Genomic DNA, 19,705 nt, shown 5'->3' on the forward strand with positions numbered 1-19,705 from the left:
ATAGATATAGTTACTCTAGCTATAACAATAAAAATTTATTTTTCTACCTTACTGGTTTTTGTAAGATGTAAAACCCCTAATAGATTCTGGAATTAAACAAATTGGGGTTTAAGTCTTGGTTCCACCACTTACTAAATCTTTATCTTGGGTAAGTTGTTTAATCTCTTAGTTTCCTCATCTGTAAAATGAGGACAATAACTATATCATAGGGTTGTTGTGAGGTTTAAACAATACCCTGTTGATAAAGCCTTTGCATAGAGTTTAATAGGAATTAATAGTAGCAGTTATTTTCACAAAATGTACAAGGCCTCATTTATTATGGAATTACCACCACCAAAATCCATTAACAACCCAGCCAATTTTTGTTAAAGGTGTTTGGAGTGTCTGTCCCCAAAGCTTGTTCATCTTGTACCTTTTAGTTAACTTATTATTGTCCTCTTGAGATTTGCCCTGCAAGGCAGTGGTTTCTAAATGTTCATCTATGAAGTGGTGCTGGTGAGTGACAGTTTTCACTGGACCTTGGTGAAATGAAAGAGTCGGCAGTTAGTTCAGTGTAGTGATTAATTCAGTTAACCTTAACTCAGAGAACCTGTTAGTTCATCTTTGTTTGTTTTGTTTTGTTTTTTTCTGGTCCATAAAATTTTATTTTGAAGTGGTGATATTAGTTTTGTACCTTTAAGTAACTTTTAAAAAGTAAAGGTTGACAATCCTTGACAGTCTCCAAAAAAGTGACCCTGGGATAAAAGGCCATAATTTGATAATGTGCATTGGGATGATGTGTAACTAACTCTTACCTTGAAGGTGTGTTGTTAACCAGCATTTACTAATTAAAAAGTTACTTTGAAAGTGTGATGCTTGCTTCCCTGGTAGCCACTCAGCTCTTATAATTTATTAACATTTTCCTATTTTCTGTGTCTATGTGTAGAGGCTTTTTAAACTTGAGGGACTAGCTTTGGTTTACATTATATGCTTTCAAACCTTTTATACTTTTAGGTAATAATATTGTAATCTCACAGATTGGTCCCCTAGTAACCTCAGAAGATGGTTCCTCTCTTTACAGAAAGTAATAAAGTTGTTTTTGTATTACTGTAAAAAATAGGCTAATCTCTGATGTCAACCAAATTCTAGAAAGTAGGGACAAAATAGCAGGAGAAAATAGGAATTTGATATGCTACCCTATTTATAAATTATTGTTCCATGTATTTTCTAAAGCTTAGTGACATTATAGCCAAGATATTGTTTCCAGAATGATTTACAGAACAACATGTGTACTTCTTACACTGCAGTGATAGTGTGGACACATAATTAAGCATGATAGATTTTTGTGTTTCTTAAGTAGATACATTGGTTCTTTTTGTAATGAGTTATGAGAAGAACCAGTAAGCCCATAGTATGATTTTTACACAGCTTGTACACTTCGAAATGCTGTTAAATTGTTAAATCTGTATAATTCTGGGAACCTTTTGAAGAATGGTCAGATTTATATACTAAATTATTTTGTATTTTGATAGTATTTGTGCTTTCATTGTATAAACAAAGTCTTTGAGTTAAGAGTAGTTTAAGGGTTAAGTACGTACAGAAATAAGATCAAACTTGTACATTAAAAAAAAAAAAAAAATGTGCCCTACAGAATATTCGTGCTATGATATAAAATGCTGCTATTTTTAAAGTTGTATTGTGTGTACTCGCTTGTGTGAGTCATTGTTGATAAGTCACTGCTTTCTGGCCTCTCTGCCTTTGGGGACCTTTTTGGACTTCTTACCAAATCTTGTCCTACTTTTTACAGTTTAAGACCAGTCTTTTTAGTACAACCTCATTGTACTTCTTTCCATCTTGGTGGTGTACATTAAGAATTCAAAGTGAGATTGAGACAAGACTGAAAGTCCTTTAGCAGAAAGTTGAGAGAGGAAGAGAGAGAGCCTATGTTTAGGAATCAAAAGTTTCTTCTCCATAATGACATAGTTGTTAATCTTCTAATATCAGATTTTCTTTTTTTTTACATTCTGAGTTAATAGAATTTAGAAATGGAAGAGAACTTAGGAACCATTTATTACAGCCTTCAGCAAAATGAAAGAATTATTTCTTTGTGATCTTTGCTAGACTCTTCTCTACTTGGATATATACTCACTGATTTGAAAGCTCCCCAAGTCATGTGACAGCCCTATTAATTTTAGATGATTTTAATTCTGTTTAGCCCCTAGAAATTCAGAACCTCACCTCACAAAAGTACGGCCTCACACAATTGAAAATCTTACATTTGTTACCTCATCATAGTGTGGTCTCAGAGACATGAGCTGGGTGTTTGTTGGCTTAATTAATACCACTGGCATCAGTGCAATATGGACAAGAAAGAATAAGATTTCCTATTTATGTTCTGGTATTTTAGACTAGAGTTAGGTAAATTAGCATGGTTGATTGTGTACTTGTCAACCCTATTATTGGAAGTAGTTAAGTTGAAGTTAGAGGGTGGTTGGGAGTTGAAAATTGGTCTGTTTCTCTTTAATATCCAAAATGCACCTTGACACAAGGGCGGGACATAAGGATTAATGAGTTGTAACTTGCAGAATCCTGTCCCTCCTTGAAAGAGTTTAACCATATAGCTTTTGATTAACCATTGAAGGAAGGAAAAGAGAAAGGAAGGAAGTAGAAATATGGGAGGTGATTAGGTAGAGGGAGAAAGACTCTTGGAGATACTGAGTAGATTCATATATTTTTAAAGCACTATAGACTATTTATTTCATTCCCAAATGATCTCTTACATTGTGTATATTTTAGATGTGTTCAGTTTTTTAAAGGTCACCGACATACAACAAACACTAAAAATAAGCAAAGTGTTTTTTTTCCCCCTGTAACAAAACATACTAGTAGTTCAACTTCAGTTGTTCTGTTGTTAGTTTTCTTTGTCAGTGGGATGATTTTGTTGTGGAAAATGTAATCACCACACAAAGATGTGGTGGGTGGTGTAGGAAACATTTTGCTTGTAGGGTTGGCTTTGTTTGTGCTGTGGGAATTTATTGCTTTTTCCATTCTATTATCATTATTTAAAAACTATAAATGTAGACCTATTAAAGAACTGAGCTTTTTTCCATTTTGGATTTTCTTAGGATTCACTCCTTCTCCAGTTGCACAGCCACATCCTTCAGCTGGCCTTAATGTTGACTTTGAATCTGTGTTTGGAAATAAATCTGCCAACGTTATTGTAGATTCTGGGGGTAAGAAAAAACTGTTTTATTAACATTGCTATAATGTTCTATTTTGATTCTATGTAAGGACAGATAATGCTTCTTTTAACACGTATGAATAGATTAAATTGGGATACCAAGGAAGTTGTCTTTCCTCCCCCAACCACTAGATGAGAACTTCAAGGAACTATTAATATTAACTGTTACCTTTCCATAGTGGCATTTTTGATTCTGGGAAGACTTTGTTTCAAGAGAAAAAGAGCTTTTGCTAAGATTGGACTGCTAACTTACTAGTGATTGTGTGTAGAATGTTGTGCCTGTTAGTCAATTTAATTTTTACCTTTTACTGAAAGAAAATTGGTCTTTTTTGAAAACTAGTAAAATATAACTGATGGTGCCTTCACTTGTTGAGATAGTCCATGTATAATCAGCTAGGAGGGATTAAATAGCAGAGCTGTGCGTGCAGGGGCTTTGTATTGTTTTCGGGATGATTCTTACTATAAAATGCTTGTTCATTTTTAAAAGAACTTTGTAAAGCTGTCGAGCCAGCTTTCTACTTAAATGTTGCCATTTAGTATCTTATTAATTGGAAGTTTGTAATGATAGAGTTTTTGTAAAGTTGACAATTCTATTCTTACCATGGAATGATGGCCTTTGATTTTGGTAATTAAATTCGAGCCATTTAAAGAAATATATTGAAGTGTTCTAAATTTTATAATACACAGTTGTTGTCATCCAAAAAGTAAGCAAGCTGGTAAAGAATATGTATGGATTAGGAATTTATTATTTTTTGTGCACTAGTAGGTTTATAATATTTTTTGATACATTTGACTTTTTCCTTTTGAATTTGTCTTGTTGAGAAAAAAGATAAAGGAAATAGAGACCAATTGTTCATATTTTGTAAACTAGCATTTTTAATGATTTTCTTTTTCAAATTCTATGGTATTCCTAGAACATGTTATTTAAGTCCTTTAGTGGGTTGGTCTGAGTGGATTATCATTACCTTCTACCCTTTGGAAGAGAATTTAAGGGATTTTATTTTCATTTCCAAGCAATGTCCTAGTTTACTAGATGGTTTTATGCAATTGTAGTGTCTTAGGTATACTTTAGGTTAACTGGTTTTAGACAGAACAAAAGATAATCTAATGGTCCATTTTCACTTGCTTCTTCTAGAGTACTGTTTTACATATACCTTACATTCTCCACTTTGGAGAGTATAACAAGGTCTATTAAGTTGGTGCAAAAGTAATTGCAGATTTTGCAATTATTTTTAACCTTTTAAACCACAATTACTTTTGCACTAACCTAATATAAAATATTATTTCTTAAAAGAAACTTGAATCGAAGTTACAGAGATGTATTTTTTTGCCTGTGTTGCTTCAGGTATAAGTGAGTCTTAAGACAATTTTGTCAGGTGAGAGGGAGAATCACATTTCATTCTCTTCTCTTTTACAACTTTGGAATAAGAATGCTTCTTTCTTCATCCCCTTTAACCTTAATGTAATTTTGTCATGAACTGAGACAAATTATTTCTATCAAAGCAAATACAGCCTTCTCAATCTGTTCACTTTGAAATGGTGAATTCTTCTTTTTCCATTTAAGCGCATGTTTAGTGCCCATTTTTTGGAGGACTTTCCCAGTAAAGAAGCAAGGAGAAAAGGCAAAGACCTCCTTTAGAAAGCTGTAGCACCGTAAAGTTCCTTACAAATCCTATTTCATTTGTTTGTAACTTTAAGGCTTTGATGAACTAGGTGGACTTCTCAAACCAACAGTGGCCTCTCAGAACCAGAGTCTTCCTGTGGCCAAACTCCCACCTAACAAGTTAGTATCTGATGACTTGGATTCGTCCTTAGCCAACCTTGTGGGCAGTAAGTATTCTTTGGATTCTTTAATCTTCTTTAAAATAAATTGTTTTATAAAAAAGAGTTGTTTTTAACTGCTTTCTTTTTCTCCTGTTCTAGATCTTGGCATTGGAAATGGAACCACTAAGAAGTGAGTGTTTTATTTGTATTCTTTGCCCATGTGCCACTTAGAGGTTGATTTGGCTTTCATCTCGAAAGTATGTGTACAGATGTCATCTGCATCTTAAATGCTCTGTTCAATCTAAATATATAGTAAAGAAATTTCATAATTATAGACATTTAATATTCTCACTTATCTTAATTTAAAGTGATGTAAATTGGAGTCAGCCTGGTGAAAAAAAGCTAACTGGAGGATCTAACTGGCAACCAAAGGTTGCACCAACAACTGCTTGGAATGCTGCAACAATGGTGAGTGGAAAAAGCTCATGATATACTAACATGAATGCTTTCAATAAATGTGTAACATAAAACTGTTTTTGAAGTGACATGCATAAATGGAAAGATTATTTTATTATTGAGTTTTAGAACTATAAGTAATTTGTATTTCTTTAAAGGAGGCTTTAATAAAGGAGGTTGACTATATTTGCAGGTACAATTTAGTAGCTAACGTTTATTTAAAGGTTACTTGTGTCAGGCATTATTCTAATAAATACTATGTCGTTTTATTTTATATAATCCTCAAATTAACCTTCAGTGGTAATAACTATTGTCCCCATTTTACAGATGAGGAAATGAAGACAAAAGGTTGCTAAGTAGTATGTCCAGGATCACAGAGACCTTAAGTGATTGGGTGGATTTTTTAGAACCCAGGTAGCCTAACCTCAAAGCATATGGTCTTAATCTCTACTCTCCACTGTTGGTCTCAAATTTATTATTCATTTATCAAGAACATAACATCTTTAATTTTATTCTGCTCTCACAATTGTTAAAAAAAATAGTCTTTGCTTGGCTTTTATTAATATTGTCCTATAATTTATACAGTTGATTCTCCCTATTTGCTGCACTTAAGGTCTTAAAGTTACCCAAACACCGAACCATTGCTAGCTCTACCCACACATACATATTTCCCCCAACACTAGTGCAGTGTTTACTAATTCAGGGTGAGAACATAAGTGTAGCAAATCAGTTGGTGCAAGTAGAGAATCGACTGTGTAGGTATAAGTACACACACACTCCTTACGTAGATTATAATCTTATGGCCTAAAAACACTTACTCTGGTAGATTATATGTTTTTTATTTTACAAAAGAGAAAATGAGGTTCAGAAGTGTTCAGTGACTTGTCTGAGCCACCCCAGTGCCAGATTTGACATTCTCACCACTCTACACATGTCTGGAAATGACCTCAAAAGCATTACAAGCATTGATTTTTGAATTACAAATAAATTTTAGCGAGTAGGTGAATTTGCAAATACAGAATCCATTAATAATAAGGATTAATTATATATGTTAATTAAGTAGGTAGCATTTAGTTCACTAACTAAATGAAGTTCTGTTAATGTTTTTAATTATTCTAAGGTGTGGTTATCTCTTGAGTTGCTTTAAGGCTGTATGCCTGTCCTTGGTCAGCTGCTGTTTTACCATCACAGTAAGTTTTCCTGGATCAGAGAAAACTAGTTTCTTCTTGTGGAAAAATTTGAAACATGCTTTTTTGTAATTGTGCTAATTGCTGTGGCATGTTGACTCCACAATTTAGCCACACATTGTAGCTCCCCTGTTGTTGGTAGAGATCCCCATTATCCTTGTGGTAGTCAGTTTCTTGTTATAAAACCCCTTCTAGAGCATTGCCCCATTTTCATGTTAAAATTAGTAAGGTTGACCTAAAAAAATAGTGTGCTGATAAAATTTTGTGGGACGTTATCTAAAGAGTTTTGTTAGCTTCAGTCTTCATAAATGGAAAATAATATTGATTTAACCACTTTTTGTAGGCAGTATTTTTTCACTTGATAGTGGTCACTACCATCACTAATAATAAAACCTTGCATTTTAAATATTGAGGTTTTTACACACACATGCACACACTATCTTGAGTCTGTAAACGGTGCACTCTTAAGAGAATTTGAGTAGGTATCATCCCAATTGTAAGGATGAAGTTACGTGATTTCTTTGCAAGTACACATCAACTAGAAAGCAGATTTAAATTGAAATCCACCCCTATCTGACTCTAAATCCAGTGTTTTTCTCCGCAGTAACGCACCTCACTGACTAGGGAATGGCAAGAGGTTAGGTCAGTAGATTGTATAGACTCAGGTGTGAATTATACATTGATAATATATGAGGAATGATACAAATCCAAATGCGGATAAGAAAATACTATGAATATTTTCTTATTCTGCATTTAATTAGTTTTAATCTATATGAAATATTGTAAGTTTATAGATAGCACTTCACCTAAGATTGACTACTCGAATGTAATAGGGATCTAACCACCTAAAATTGGGATGTGAGTTGATGATAAGATAGCAGTATTTATGGTGCTATGTTGTATGTGGTAATGTGTATCATCTCTTAAGGATTTTGTTAAAATATTTGTGTGTATGGATTTTATAGAGTTTCTTTTCAAAGACTAACATTTAGGGCTGTGATGTGATCCACTACTTAGGTAAACTGCTGCTTATGACATTTCTGGACATTTCTAACCTTTTTATTAATCCTTAAACACTGTCAAGGTTTTTAAAATATTTTTTTAAGTTAAAACAAATTCATTGATATTTTATTAAAATATATAATGATGCTATACTACAAACTCTTAGTTATGCTTGCTTTTTTCTGTGGCAGACGTTACATGATGCAGCCTTGTTTATGGGATGCACTGAATTTTGTACTATTGACACTACTGATAGATTTAATGTTTTAATGACACTTGTAATCAGTAAACTATTATGTATGTAAGGGGTTAATGCCAAAGACTAAGTTTCCCTGATCAACCTTGATAGTGTTTTAGTATAGATGTTCTTCCATTAGATACTGGAAATACAAGGGATTTTAGGTAGTTAGTGAATGTACATGTGAACTAAAATGCTTTCTCTGTGTATTTTCTGTTGTGTAAGTACTTGTTCTAATCCAGTGTTATTGCATTATGTAATTGTTCTCCCTGGGAAAAACAGAATGGCATGCATTTTCCACAATACGTAAGTGACCAAAAACTAGCCTTTTTGCAATAAATTGGCATGCTATATTAACCACTGCTGTAGCAGAATCTCATAACCTTCCAGCTATTACTTGTTTTCACATTCAGATTTTCAATGTGCCAAAAATTCTTCCTAGCATCTCCTGATTTCATGGGTGTGTTGCAGAATTGATTCTGATGGAGGCATGGGAAATACAAATTTTTTTTCTTGCTTAATATTCTGCCATTTGCTGCCAGATGGCTGGGTGTCTGTGTGTGTATCTGTGCTGCCACTATGCACTTGATGACTTCTGAATGAAGGGAAATGTTGATTGTGGTGATGTTGAAAATAACAATTGCATGAAATCTTACAGGCTTCTGCTGTACTTGGCAGTTTGTCTGCTGCTCTTGCAGCTCTTGGTTTTTAAGTAGGTAGAAACCAATAAGTCCTACATGCTCACCCAAATACTAAACTTTTAACTATTCCCTTTAGTTACGCTTCATTTACCTTCTCCATGCATACGTTCAAATTGCCATATAATTTCAGTTTTTTGTTTTTTGTTTTTTTATGTTCCAGCAGTGTTATTGGTCTTTCACCTGTATTCAGTTTCAATTTTCGTTGTAATACACACAGGGAATGTTGTTAAGACAGCAGATATATCTAAAATGATTCTGTGCTCAGATTGCACAGCTACAGAGCATCAGTTAAAGTAGGAGGAGGGCAACTTAAACATCATAGCGGTGGGTGGCTCTTTCAGGCATTAAAGAACAAACAGACTTCAAAAGTTACGGTTCCTCCTTCAAATTGTTGCTTTGCAAAAGATAACTTAAATAATTTATGGAATAAATGAAAAGGAATGCTAGGTAATATACATACTCTGTAAGAGCTGTGTGTTTCATACAAATAGCTATACTCAGTAGTGGTTTGAAGTATTTGGGGTTCTTTGAAAAAAGTGAATGAGGTCTTTAGAAACTAATTTTTTGGACAATCATTTTATTAATTGATTTGGGACCTTTAAGTTTTTTTTCTTTGCTCGAAAAAGGAAGTGCCTAAGAAAAACATGCAGTAATATTGCCTTTTCTGGGTAAACATTTTTTTTTTTATGATAGTGGTAGACTTTAAATTTTAGAATTTGGAATATTAGAAACAGAATATTTTTTTAAATCCTAAGATATTTAAAGCTGTAAAAAAAAAAAAAAAGCCTGTTGAAATCTTGGATCATTGTTTAAGTATCTAAGTTTAAATGGCATTTTTTCCTTTCTAATCATTCTGCTTTTCTGCTAATTGCAAGACACAAGCATTAATTGACACAGTTATATTTTTAAAGTATAGTTGACAAATTGACACAGTTATTAATGATCACAAGTGTCATATTTAATCACAGCTGTCTTAGCAATTCTTTTAGTGGAACTACAGCTATTAATTCCTTGAACTCAGTTGACCTACATGAGTTATACTTCCTTGTTTATTTTTTCTTTCACGATTTCAGGCACCCCCCGTAATGGCCTATCCTGCTACTACACCAACAGGCATGATAGGATACGGAATCGTAAGTATTTTTCTAGACACAGCTTTTTGAAAATATTTAACATGCTTTTATTACAAACTTAACTGAAAAATGAACATAGTGCCACACATACTGGTAGTGCCCAACACAGAACCTTGTACCACAGCATTGGTTTCATAAGTATTTCTAGAATAGTCAGTATACAACAGATGTCGTTTGTTAACGTTCATAGTATTACTTGGCTTATTCTTCCCTCATAACTTTGCTACATGTTTTATACTTCATTACAAACTCATTTAAACATTAATGTTAACTCCAAGTCTTTGTAGCTGTGACCTTACGTTAACGCCAGTGAGGTCTTACAACCTTAATACTGTAGTGGAGGGAGGGATGAGCAGTTCTTAAATTGGGTGGGATGTGTTTAGTAAAGGCCAACGATTGGCACAATACAAAAACAGTCCTTGAACCTTGAACTCCTCACAATCCACATTCCAGACGGCCCTTACTCTCAACCCTCTTCATATGTAGACTCACTTAGATAAGAAATGGAGGTAGTGGCTTCAACCCCCTGTACTTGTTTGAGGAATTACTGCTGATAGGAGATGGCACTACATCACTTAGTATTGCTGTGGTGGCCCCTGTGCTGCTTCTTCATTTACATCTATGGAAGTAGCTCTTTTCCTGCGCAGGAAGAAGTTTCACAGCTTTAGGACTGGTGGTCATTACCTAAGAAAGGGTCTGCACAAAAACTCAGACCACAAAATTAAAGTGAAGTTCTCTCTACAAATAAGAGTCTACTTGAAAGGTTAAATAATGACTTGTAGAAAGATAAGATTTTAAATAGCATTAACCGAAATAGTATAGTGGTCTGTGAGTGCTCTGTTTTGTCACTGAATATGTTAATTTTATACCATGGAGTGGTAATTTTTAAAGCAAGAGATGGTTGAGATTGTATTAGGTTGGTGCAAAAGTAATTGCGGTTTTTGCAATTTTTTAACCTTTTACACCGCAGTTACTTTTGCACCAGCCTAATATTTTCTATTATTCAAGAATGAACAAATCGCTTTGTGTGTAAATTTAAGCCTCTTCTTGGTTCTCTTTAAAAATGTCTGAAAAAAAATGAAAGAACCACAGTAAACCTCTTAAAAGAATCAGCTGTGCTCACTCATGTTCACTTGCATGATGGCGTAAGAACTTCATTTGATATACAAAGTTAGTTTACTTAGAAATGTCTTAGTCATTTTACAGTTTTAAGTTTTCCTATATATAAGTTGGCAAATTTGAAAATTTTTTGGTCTAAATTATTTTGTCTGCTCCACTTTAGTAAGGTTTAAATTTTGCAGCTCATTGTATAGAAAAAGTTAAGCTTCTATACAGATTTTAAAAATGAGCACATTAAAAACTTTTCATACCAAAATATTCTTAAAAATTGTAGCTGTCAGTCTTATTTTCATTTACAGGAATTTTCCCTTTGAGTTGAAGCAAAAGTAATAGTTTTTATCTCTGTCATCCTTCTTGTTTACTTACTTAAGAGGAAGATGTGAGTCTTGTTTACTTACAGTAACTCGGCATTTTTCTATTTTGTAGCCTCCTCAAATGGGAAGTGTACCTGTAATGACACAACCAACCTTAATATACAGCCAGCCTGTCATGAGACCACCAAACCCTTTTGGCCCTGTATCAGGAGCTCAGGTATTAATGTGTACATGTAACTGTTCTAATGTGCTTGATGTGGAAGGAGTACAATGCTGAAAAATCCTTTCATACAACTTGAGAAACAAATTGATAGCATTTTCCCTGTTCATGGTGGATGTTATTTGCTTCATAGCTTTCTCATCTGAGAGCTTTTAGGAATATTGATTATTTGGAAGGATAGGGCAAGCAGATAACTTGAAGTGAAGCACAGGAGATCCTTTCATTTTTCAGCTTTTTGGAATATTGAGCTCATTTTAATAAATTGGGATCCTGAGGAGCACCGGTAACTGGGAGTGGATTGTGAATTTAGCTCTGAGTAAGAGGTAAAAACCATGTTTTTGCAATTCATATATTTGCCCAGGTGCTTCTTTTTTTCCCCTTGTTCATGTTAAGGTAATCTTTTATTCCTGTTCCTTAATCATTCAGGTATTTACATTGTAGATAACTGGGAGTTGGGGTAAATTGATGCAGTCATTACCCTTTTATAAATCAGTTAATTTTTATGCATTTGTTTTAATAAAATGGGTTATGGGTATTTATAGTTTTCTTTCTCTTCTGTCTTTTACCAGCAGTAGTTTTAAATACTGACTTAACTTGCCAAAGCAACATAACTAGATTTTGATAATCTTTTGAGACATTCATAATTTCCCTAACTATTGATGTAGATGTTTTCTTGAGATTATATGTCTTCCTCATGTCTTCTTTTTTCTTTGTTTTTCATAACTTTTAACTTTAGACATATTTATTTAAAAAAAATTTTTTTTTTTGCTTTAAGAAACTAGGTGATAAGAACTTAAATGTATGTAAGAATAAAAGCTACAGCGCACAGCTATAAGTTTACTAGGAACTGCTGACTACAGAAGTTTTTTCCCCTGATGTGTGACTAAACCCTGCACCCAGTCTGGGTTTTGTCTTATAAGCTCCTGTCTAAAGAAACAGAATATATTGTTACCTTAAGTTTGGCTACTGCCTGACAGTTTACAAGCACATTCACATAACATTATTGCCTCAAAATAATCTTTAAGGTTGATGGGCCTGGTATCACCATCCTGTTTTATAGAGAAAGCTGAGACTTGGAAAGTTTCTTCAGCCAGGTTGGTGAAATGCAGCTGATTCCCAGGAGTCCCTGATCCTGGTTCAGTGCCCGTTGGTATCATACTGCCTTTTTACTAACGGGACTAAGTCCATATCGCCCTACAGCAGCCCATACGTCTTCTTTTTATCAAAACCACTCTGCAAACTCCTTGGGTTTCCTTATAAACTACATGTACACGCACAGGATATAACTACGTACGACAGTTGTCAAGAACATCCTCTACAGTTTTGGATAAGACTTTCAACCTTGAAACATTTTATATTAGTTACACTTTTTTTTCTTTTTAATATGGTTTTTAAAAATCTTAGTAAAACTCTACCTTAAAAAATGGCTGACCCTCTAGCATCTACTCTTAACCCAGATTTTATATCCTGTTACCTTCGAAAATCCACATAATTCTTTCACCAAAACACCAACAAAATGCATGAAAAGAAAACAGTGACAGAAATGCCTTTTCCTAATGACTTTATGCCAGAAGAGAAGAGAATGAGAACATTAAGGTAATAAGTTTCTAGTTGAGAGGTCAAATTTGAAGTGAGCACTTAACTCAAAATATTATTGATTGAAAAGTATATGAAGCAATCACATTGATAACTAGAAAAAAGAGAAAATTAGGTGTTAGTGAAGTGGCTCAAGGACGCTCTGTCTCCTCACACAGTCAGTTTGAATCATTTGAAAGTCAGAATCTTAAATCTTTTAATGTTACTTTTAATTCCCTTTTCCCCTGTGTTCTCCACACGTCTCATCACACAGTCCCACTAATTATTTCACTGCCATCATTAGATCCATCCTTCTTTCTTTATACAGGCTTCACCCAGATTTGAACCTCTTTATCTCATGTTTATTTTACAACAGTCTCCCTGTGTTCCTTGCCTTTCTAATTTTTTAATCCATTATGTAGATACTGGCATTATCTTCTATAGGTAGTATTTGTGGCCTCTTATCTTTATACTAAAAAATCTAAGGAGGTGAATCTAAATATAACTGAACATATAAGATATCCCCTCAGCTTTTCTTTTGTCTTAAAAACTACCACACGAAATCTACCTATTTGTAAGAATAATAATGAATAAACAGAATATTCAGGTTCTTCAATTCCTATGCCTTTACAATTCTTGATAAGTATCCAGTATTCTGCTGATATTGACAGAAGTCTTTTGTCTGTATAAAATGGATTTACTCTTTACTCACTCTATTCTTTTCCAGTTCCTTTTCACATCTTCTAAGATCTGAAGTTCTTTTCCTTATCCTGCATTATTTTGCTTTATAGAACTAACTTATCACTTCCTCAAATCTGTCTGTCCGTCCATCTGTTCATGCATCTATCAATCCATCCATCTAGCAAGAGACTCCTGTACTAGGTTGTAAGCCTCATAGAGGCAGGCTTCTGTGTGGCTTGTTTACTTCTGTATCCTGCCTGGTTCCTCAAACAGTATCTTACTCATAGTAGCTTTTGAACATTATTTGTCAAACAAGTAAATCTGCTTACCTTTTCCATTGATCTTTTTACTTAATAACCATTGTAATAATTTATAGCAGTGTTCAAAATTGGTTTCATTGGTTGGCAGTTAGTTACTGTAAGGTAAAATGTCATGACTCACCTGAGAAATGAAGACATCTTTAATTTCATAATTGAGTATTTTTAATAATTTTAAAATTGAACTACCTTTGAAGTAGGGGAGATTTTTCTCATGCTTTAGTTTTTAATGATTCTTAGCCAGTCCTTGGATTAATTTTTGTCCCTGAATTCAGTGCTAGCTATAACTAAAGTAATATTTCTTAATGAATTACCTTTTAATTGTTCTCTCATTATTTTGCTCTTTTTTCAATTGGATTCAAAATTCCTTGGGGGCAGAGGACATCTCTTTGTACATTATAAAGTAAATGGTAGTTTAAATGTAAAGAGAAATTCCATCAAAATAAAATATTTTAATCAAATCGCAGTTCTATAGCTATTTCCAAAAATCATTCTCTGCTCCTTGAAGTGTGTTGTAAGCCATTACTCACCTAGGGCATAACCTGTAGCCCTGGGTCTCTTGCTTATTTAGTATTAAATCTAGTTAATATTTTTGAGACTACCTCAGCCCTCCCAAATATGTTTATCTTCTTGCCGTTTAGTGAGGCATTCCAAACAATGTGTTGTGTTTTACATTACATATAGGTTACTCTAAGTGCTGCACTAGTGCCTGCTGGTGAGCAAGTAGCTAATAATACCTTCCAGATGGCTGTTAGCTCCACTTTCTGTTCTTTAAAAAATTGTCTTCGTTATAATTTAATTTAGCAGATAATACTGTAGTATTGAAATTATGCCTTTCTATACTCTTAACCCTGTTCTCCCCAGTTTTTGTGCTGGTTCTATAATTTTTAGATATTTTTATGTAACTACTAGTTGCTTAAAGATGGCTATTAACTTCTTCTGTTTCATGCCTGACATTGTACTTTTATTTTTAAAAAACATCTTCCTAGATGTTTGACTACATGGAAAATACTAGATCCCTGTGGTTAATGCTTTTTTCCTCTTCTGTGCTTCCTCAGTATTAATCACTATTTGGTTGTTGCAGGTTATGAGTGTGTCTGTTTAACTGGAGAAAATGGGAATTCTTACACCGTCTCGTACTGGTGCTTTATATAAATCTTACTGGTACTTACTGGTATATAAATTGAGATGTCCGTTGCTGACCAATAGTTTGTAAATTCTTTCTGCATTTCAGTATGTAGGTATTATGTACTAAGCATGAAGACAGTTTTAACCTAGTTAGTTTGAGGGTTTTATTTTTTTGAAAGTCACTGTGATGTGAAGTAACGTTCTTTTAAGGAATGTTATAAGGCAGTTTAGATGTTGAAGATCATTGCGGGGAAGAGTGGTGCTTGTTGTGTTCTTATCATGTCCTTCTATGAGAAACTCACTGATACATATCAGTCTATTTTTTCAAAAGCAGTATGAAAATCAGTTTTACATTTGAGCATTTAATTTTTAAAATATGCATATTAAAAGTTTTGTGTGTTTCTTGATTGGTATTGGGTGTTTTATTAATGGAGGATTGCCAGTTTCATTTATGGTGGATGTGGCTAAAGATGCAAAATGGCTGCTGTGTTTTTTTTGTAATGGCTAATTTTAAGTAAGTCTGACATCAGTTAAGTGTCTGAAAGGAAACAATGGCTTGTTGTGAGTGCTTTTTACCCTTCTAAATAGGGGCACTGTTGGCTTTAGATATTGGAATAATTCAAGTCTTTTTTTAAAAAATTGGCCTTTTTAATGACGTTCTTGTGTGTAAGAACTAATGGCTCTCTTTGCCTTTAGGGGAGGGGTGTGTGTATGTGTGTATTTTGTTTTTTGTTTTAACTTTCTTGGTGTGTTAATTGTGGGTGTTGGCAGTGCCTCTTCTGTCAGCTGATCTGACCAGCTGGATTTCTGTAAAGAAGGCCTTTTGCCTCGGCAGCAGGGTGTTGTGCTCATTCTCCTGGCCTAGTAGAAGATACCATGAGGGAATTTATTTTGGGAATTGGGATTTAGTACCATAGCTGAGAATGGTTCTATAGCCTCAGGGTACACCAGAGTCAGTCAAAACAAAAATTTGAGTTGTCATATCTGGTGACAACTGTTCTTAATAAGACCTACCGGTGTTATTATAAGACCATTATTATAAGACTTACTATATGACTGTTCTTATAAGACCATTTTAGTGGTTTCTTTTTGCTGAGGACGTCTTTTCTAAAAGGTGGAAATCTTAACTTAGAAGGAAATTGTATTTCTTGTCTTAAAACCAGAACACACTTGTCAAGTCCTGAGTGCTTGTGAAGTTCTGTAAGATCTTCATGCTGAGCATCAGGCCCAGGTGAGGCACTGTGTGTAGGAAGCACAAGGGCTGTCGTGACTGTCCAATCGTGACTAGAGAAGCCCCTTTTAAAACATTACTTGTCTACTTTAAGCTTTTCCTGTATGTTAAACATAGCCCTAAATTCTGGGTGAGTTGAAATTAATTGTATGGCAGATTTTTTAAGGGGAAGCAAAGCACCAGCCTTGGAGTCAGCAGAAATGCATTTGAGTCTGTTATTAGTGTCGGAGGGCTGCTGTAACAAAGTAGTACACACTTGATGGCTTAAAACAACAGAAATTGATTCTCTCTCTGTTCTGTGAAGTTGGGTGCCCGAGGTGTCAGCAGGGCCATGCTCCTTCCAGACCCTCTAGCGGAGCGTCCTTGCTCGCCTCTTCCAGCTTTTGGTAGCTCCAGTCATTCCTTGGTTTGCAGCTGCAACCCTTTAATTTCTGTCTGTGTCACATGGCGTTCTCATGTGTGTTTCTGTCATCAGGTGGCATTTCCTTCTTATAAGGACACCAGATATTGGATTAGGGCCCACCCACCCTAATGACTTTATCTTAACTTGATTAGAAATGCAAAATCCTGTTTCCAAATAAGGTCACATTCCTAGGTATGTGGGCATTAGGACTTAGATACGCATGTGAGGGGACACAAATTCAACAATTGCAACCTGACTCCTCACTAACATGGTGTTTCTGGGCAAGTTGCCTATTATTAGGTGGGTGCAAAAGTAATTGCAGTTTTTGCAATTTTTTTTAACCTTTTAACCCACAATTACTTTTGTACCAACCTAATAACTTTGAGGACCTCAGTTTCTTTATAAAATGGTGATTTTACCTTGTGTACTCTATAGGTTTTCTGTAAGGATCAAATGAAAATAATTTGAAATAGACTTAGGAACGTGGAGGTTGTGGTATTTTTGTTGTTGTTGATGATGATTACAAGGAACTTTTTTGTTTGATTCTAGAAGAAAATTCTAAAAGGATGCCCTATTTCCAGATATGGTCCCTGTTCCCTGAGTAGCCCTTATTCCCAAATTCTAACTTACTGTATGTAATACAGTTTATATTTATTTCACGCATTACAAATTATCTTGAGTGTAAATGATTTATAGTTCATTATTTTGACTTAATGATGGCCTTAATTATTACTCATTATTACCTGGCGACATCAGGTAAACACATAGATAAGCTAAGGTGGTCACTGGGGAGTGGGGACAGGGCAGCCCAGCTGAGCATGGTCTGCACTGGGGCCTGAATCATCCACAGGGACCGTGGGCTGTGGCCTTTTCACAGGAACCAGACACCTCACTCTTCAGGACTGTATGAACAGCACCTGAATTGAGGCGGTGTTACCCTGAGGTACCAAGCTTTATTTTAGAATATTTAAAAATTTTATTTGGTCCAATTTAATATAGTTTATAAATTGTCTAATTTGTTTTTAGGGAAGGGGCAAACCATTTTTGAAAATGTTTAAGCCTAAGGAACTGTCTCCTTAGAAGTTTTCAGTGGAAGCCCAATATGTACATCAGGTAAAAGCAGGTAGCCTCAAGTTCATACATGGGATACAGTTTGGATTTTTCTTTAAACCAAACAAAAGTGCTGTATTTCTAATAGATACCAAATAAGTGGTACATTGCAGGTGCATGGAAATTATGATTTTGTCTTGTTATAGTACCAGTTGACATAAACCTTGGCTTTTCATTTTCTTTGGTTTCAAGGGGCAAGAAGTTGAAATTTAGTATGAATCAGCAGTGAACACTTTATTCAGATAAACTGAGCCAGTTTTCATGGTTCCCATTCATCAAATGGAACTTTAAAAGGCTTTCCCTTACCCTTGGAAGCACTTCTGATATTTGGAAGATGTTTATTTTTAATGTTAGGTCAGTTAATATTTTCTCCCACCAGTTTTTTAAAAAACCTTGTGATCTATTGAGTTGGTGCAAAAGTAATTGCGGTTTTGTAATTTTTTTTTTAACCTTCTAAACCTCAATTACTTTAGCACCAACCCCTCTCTTTTCTAATTTGGTTTTCTTTAACTCTTTTGTCAAGTTAGGTTGCCATAATTCTAATGAAGTGACTTACTATAAATGCCACCTTGAATAACATTTCTTTTTTGTTAACAGCTTTAAGTTATTGTAGACTTTTAGCAGTAGTCTTCAGTTTTAGAGGGGTTTGGGTACAGCATACCTTCAAAGAGGGATGTCCTAGGTTACTGTCTGGTGCCTCCTAAGTGAAGATAAGCAGTGTGTGAGGGTGACAGGAGTCATGGTGGCATAACTTCGTGATGTTTCTGATGGGCAGGAGCCCAAGGTGGGGTTATGTTGAGCACAAACCCAAGAAGGAATTATCAGAGGCACTAGACTCAACCTACAGGGCAGGCCCTCTCCCTTTAACAGTAGAGAAATCCTCTCTTTTAGCCACACTTCACAGAGACAGCCGAGGAATAGCATTATCTTTAATGTAAAATATTGGAATGCCACACTGTATGTTTATATCTCTATGCAAGTGGGTTCAAATGTACTACTAATAGCCTGGCCATATTCTAAACATTATCAGGAAACAACTTACTATTCTGTGACTCAGTTTTATAGCTGATGTCTCTGTGGAATCCTATTAAGTAGAGCCGTTATTTCTAAATGTTTTGATTGCACAACAGTGTCAGGAAAATATTCTTTAAACATGTACCCTCAGTGTACGTATATTTATATTATATTTATAAAGTCCTACAACAATATATTAGGTACATTAAAAAACGTAAACAATAGAAATATCAAAAGGGTGAAAAATAAGAGTTCTAATATTTTCTTCTAATATCCACTTTGGAGACCATTTTTTATACAGAGCTTATTTTATTGCCAAAAATCATTTTCTTTTAACACATAGAATGCTTGCTATGTGTAAGTCCCTGTGAATTTCTGAGCAAGGGACAGTAAATTATGTTTCCTATATCTGAGGAGCCTAACGGTGAGTATACTAGGGGTGCACTCGCCACTGTACTAGGGGTGAGTATACTGGTTGGTGGTAGAATTAAAAACCCTTAGAAGAGAAATAGTGCTGAGAACACAGCAGAAGAGCAGGAGCAACACAGACTCAATGGCATTTGAACTGGTCCTCTTCTGGTACAAGAATAGATGAGCATTTGATTGTATAGGTGGTAGGGAAGGTGGAACTATTTGAGTGACTAATATATGCCAGGCAATGTGCTGGGGGCTTTATGTATTTTTTCATTTTATTCTCAAGATAGTCATAAAAGAGGATACAAGCGTTGGGTCTAGATATTCTAAACCCCATTTTATAAAAGAGCCAGGATTACAGTCAGTTCCACCTACAAAACTGCTCCCAGGCAAAGGAAGTTCTACCCATTTTTCTCTCAAGATGTTGACGTTGCTTCTCCAGCCAAGACAGAGTGAGTCTCTGCAGCATTGCTATTTG

At 34.8% G+C, this 19,705-nt stretch overlaps 1 protein-coding gene across 26 annotated transcripts in view; it reads left to right on the plus strand.

Moving 5' to 3' along the window:
- PICALM (phosphatidylinositol binding clathrin assembly protein) overlaps positions 1-19,705 on the plus strand; it is a 90,764-nt gene that overhangs the window by 66,125 nt on the left and 4,934 nt on the right. For 9 of the 26 annotated variants that reach the window (XM_019739589.3, XM_019739571.3, XM_019739574.3 and 6 more), the window contains 7 exons: positions 3,105-3,212; positions 4,919-5,050; positions 5,144-5,174; positions 5,353-5,452; positions 8,150-8,173; positions 9,642-9,701; positions 11,247-11,351. In XM_019739589.3, coding sequence (XP_019595148.2) covers positions 3,105-3,212; positions 4,919-5,050; positions 5,144-5,174; positions 5,353-5,452; positions 8,150-8,173; positions 9,642-9,701; positions 11,247-11,351 — 560 coding nt within the window. The remainder of the gene's footprint in view (positions 1-3,104; positions 3,213-4,918; positions 5,051-5,143; positions 5,175-5,352; positions 5,453-8,149; positions 8,174-9,641; positions 9,702-11,246; positions 11,352-19,705) is intronic. The other 17 variants (XM_019739572.3, XM_019739577.3, XM_019739590.3 and 14 more) reach the window with 3 other exon arrangements.

Source organism: Rhinolophus sinicus, chromosome 14, assembly GCF_057876585.1.
Source record: "Rhinolophus sinicus isolate RSI-liver-muscle chromosome 14, RSI-T2T, whole genome shotgun sequence".
NCBI classification, from domain to species: Eukaryota; Metazoa; Chordata; class Mammalia; order Chiroptera; family Rhinolophidae; genus Rhinolophus; species Rhinolophus sinicus.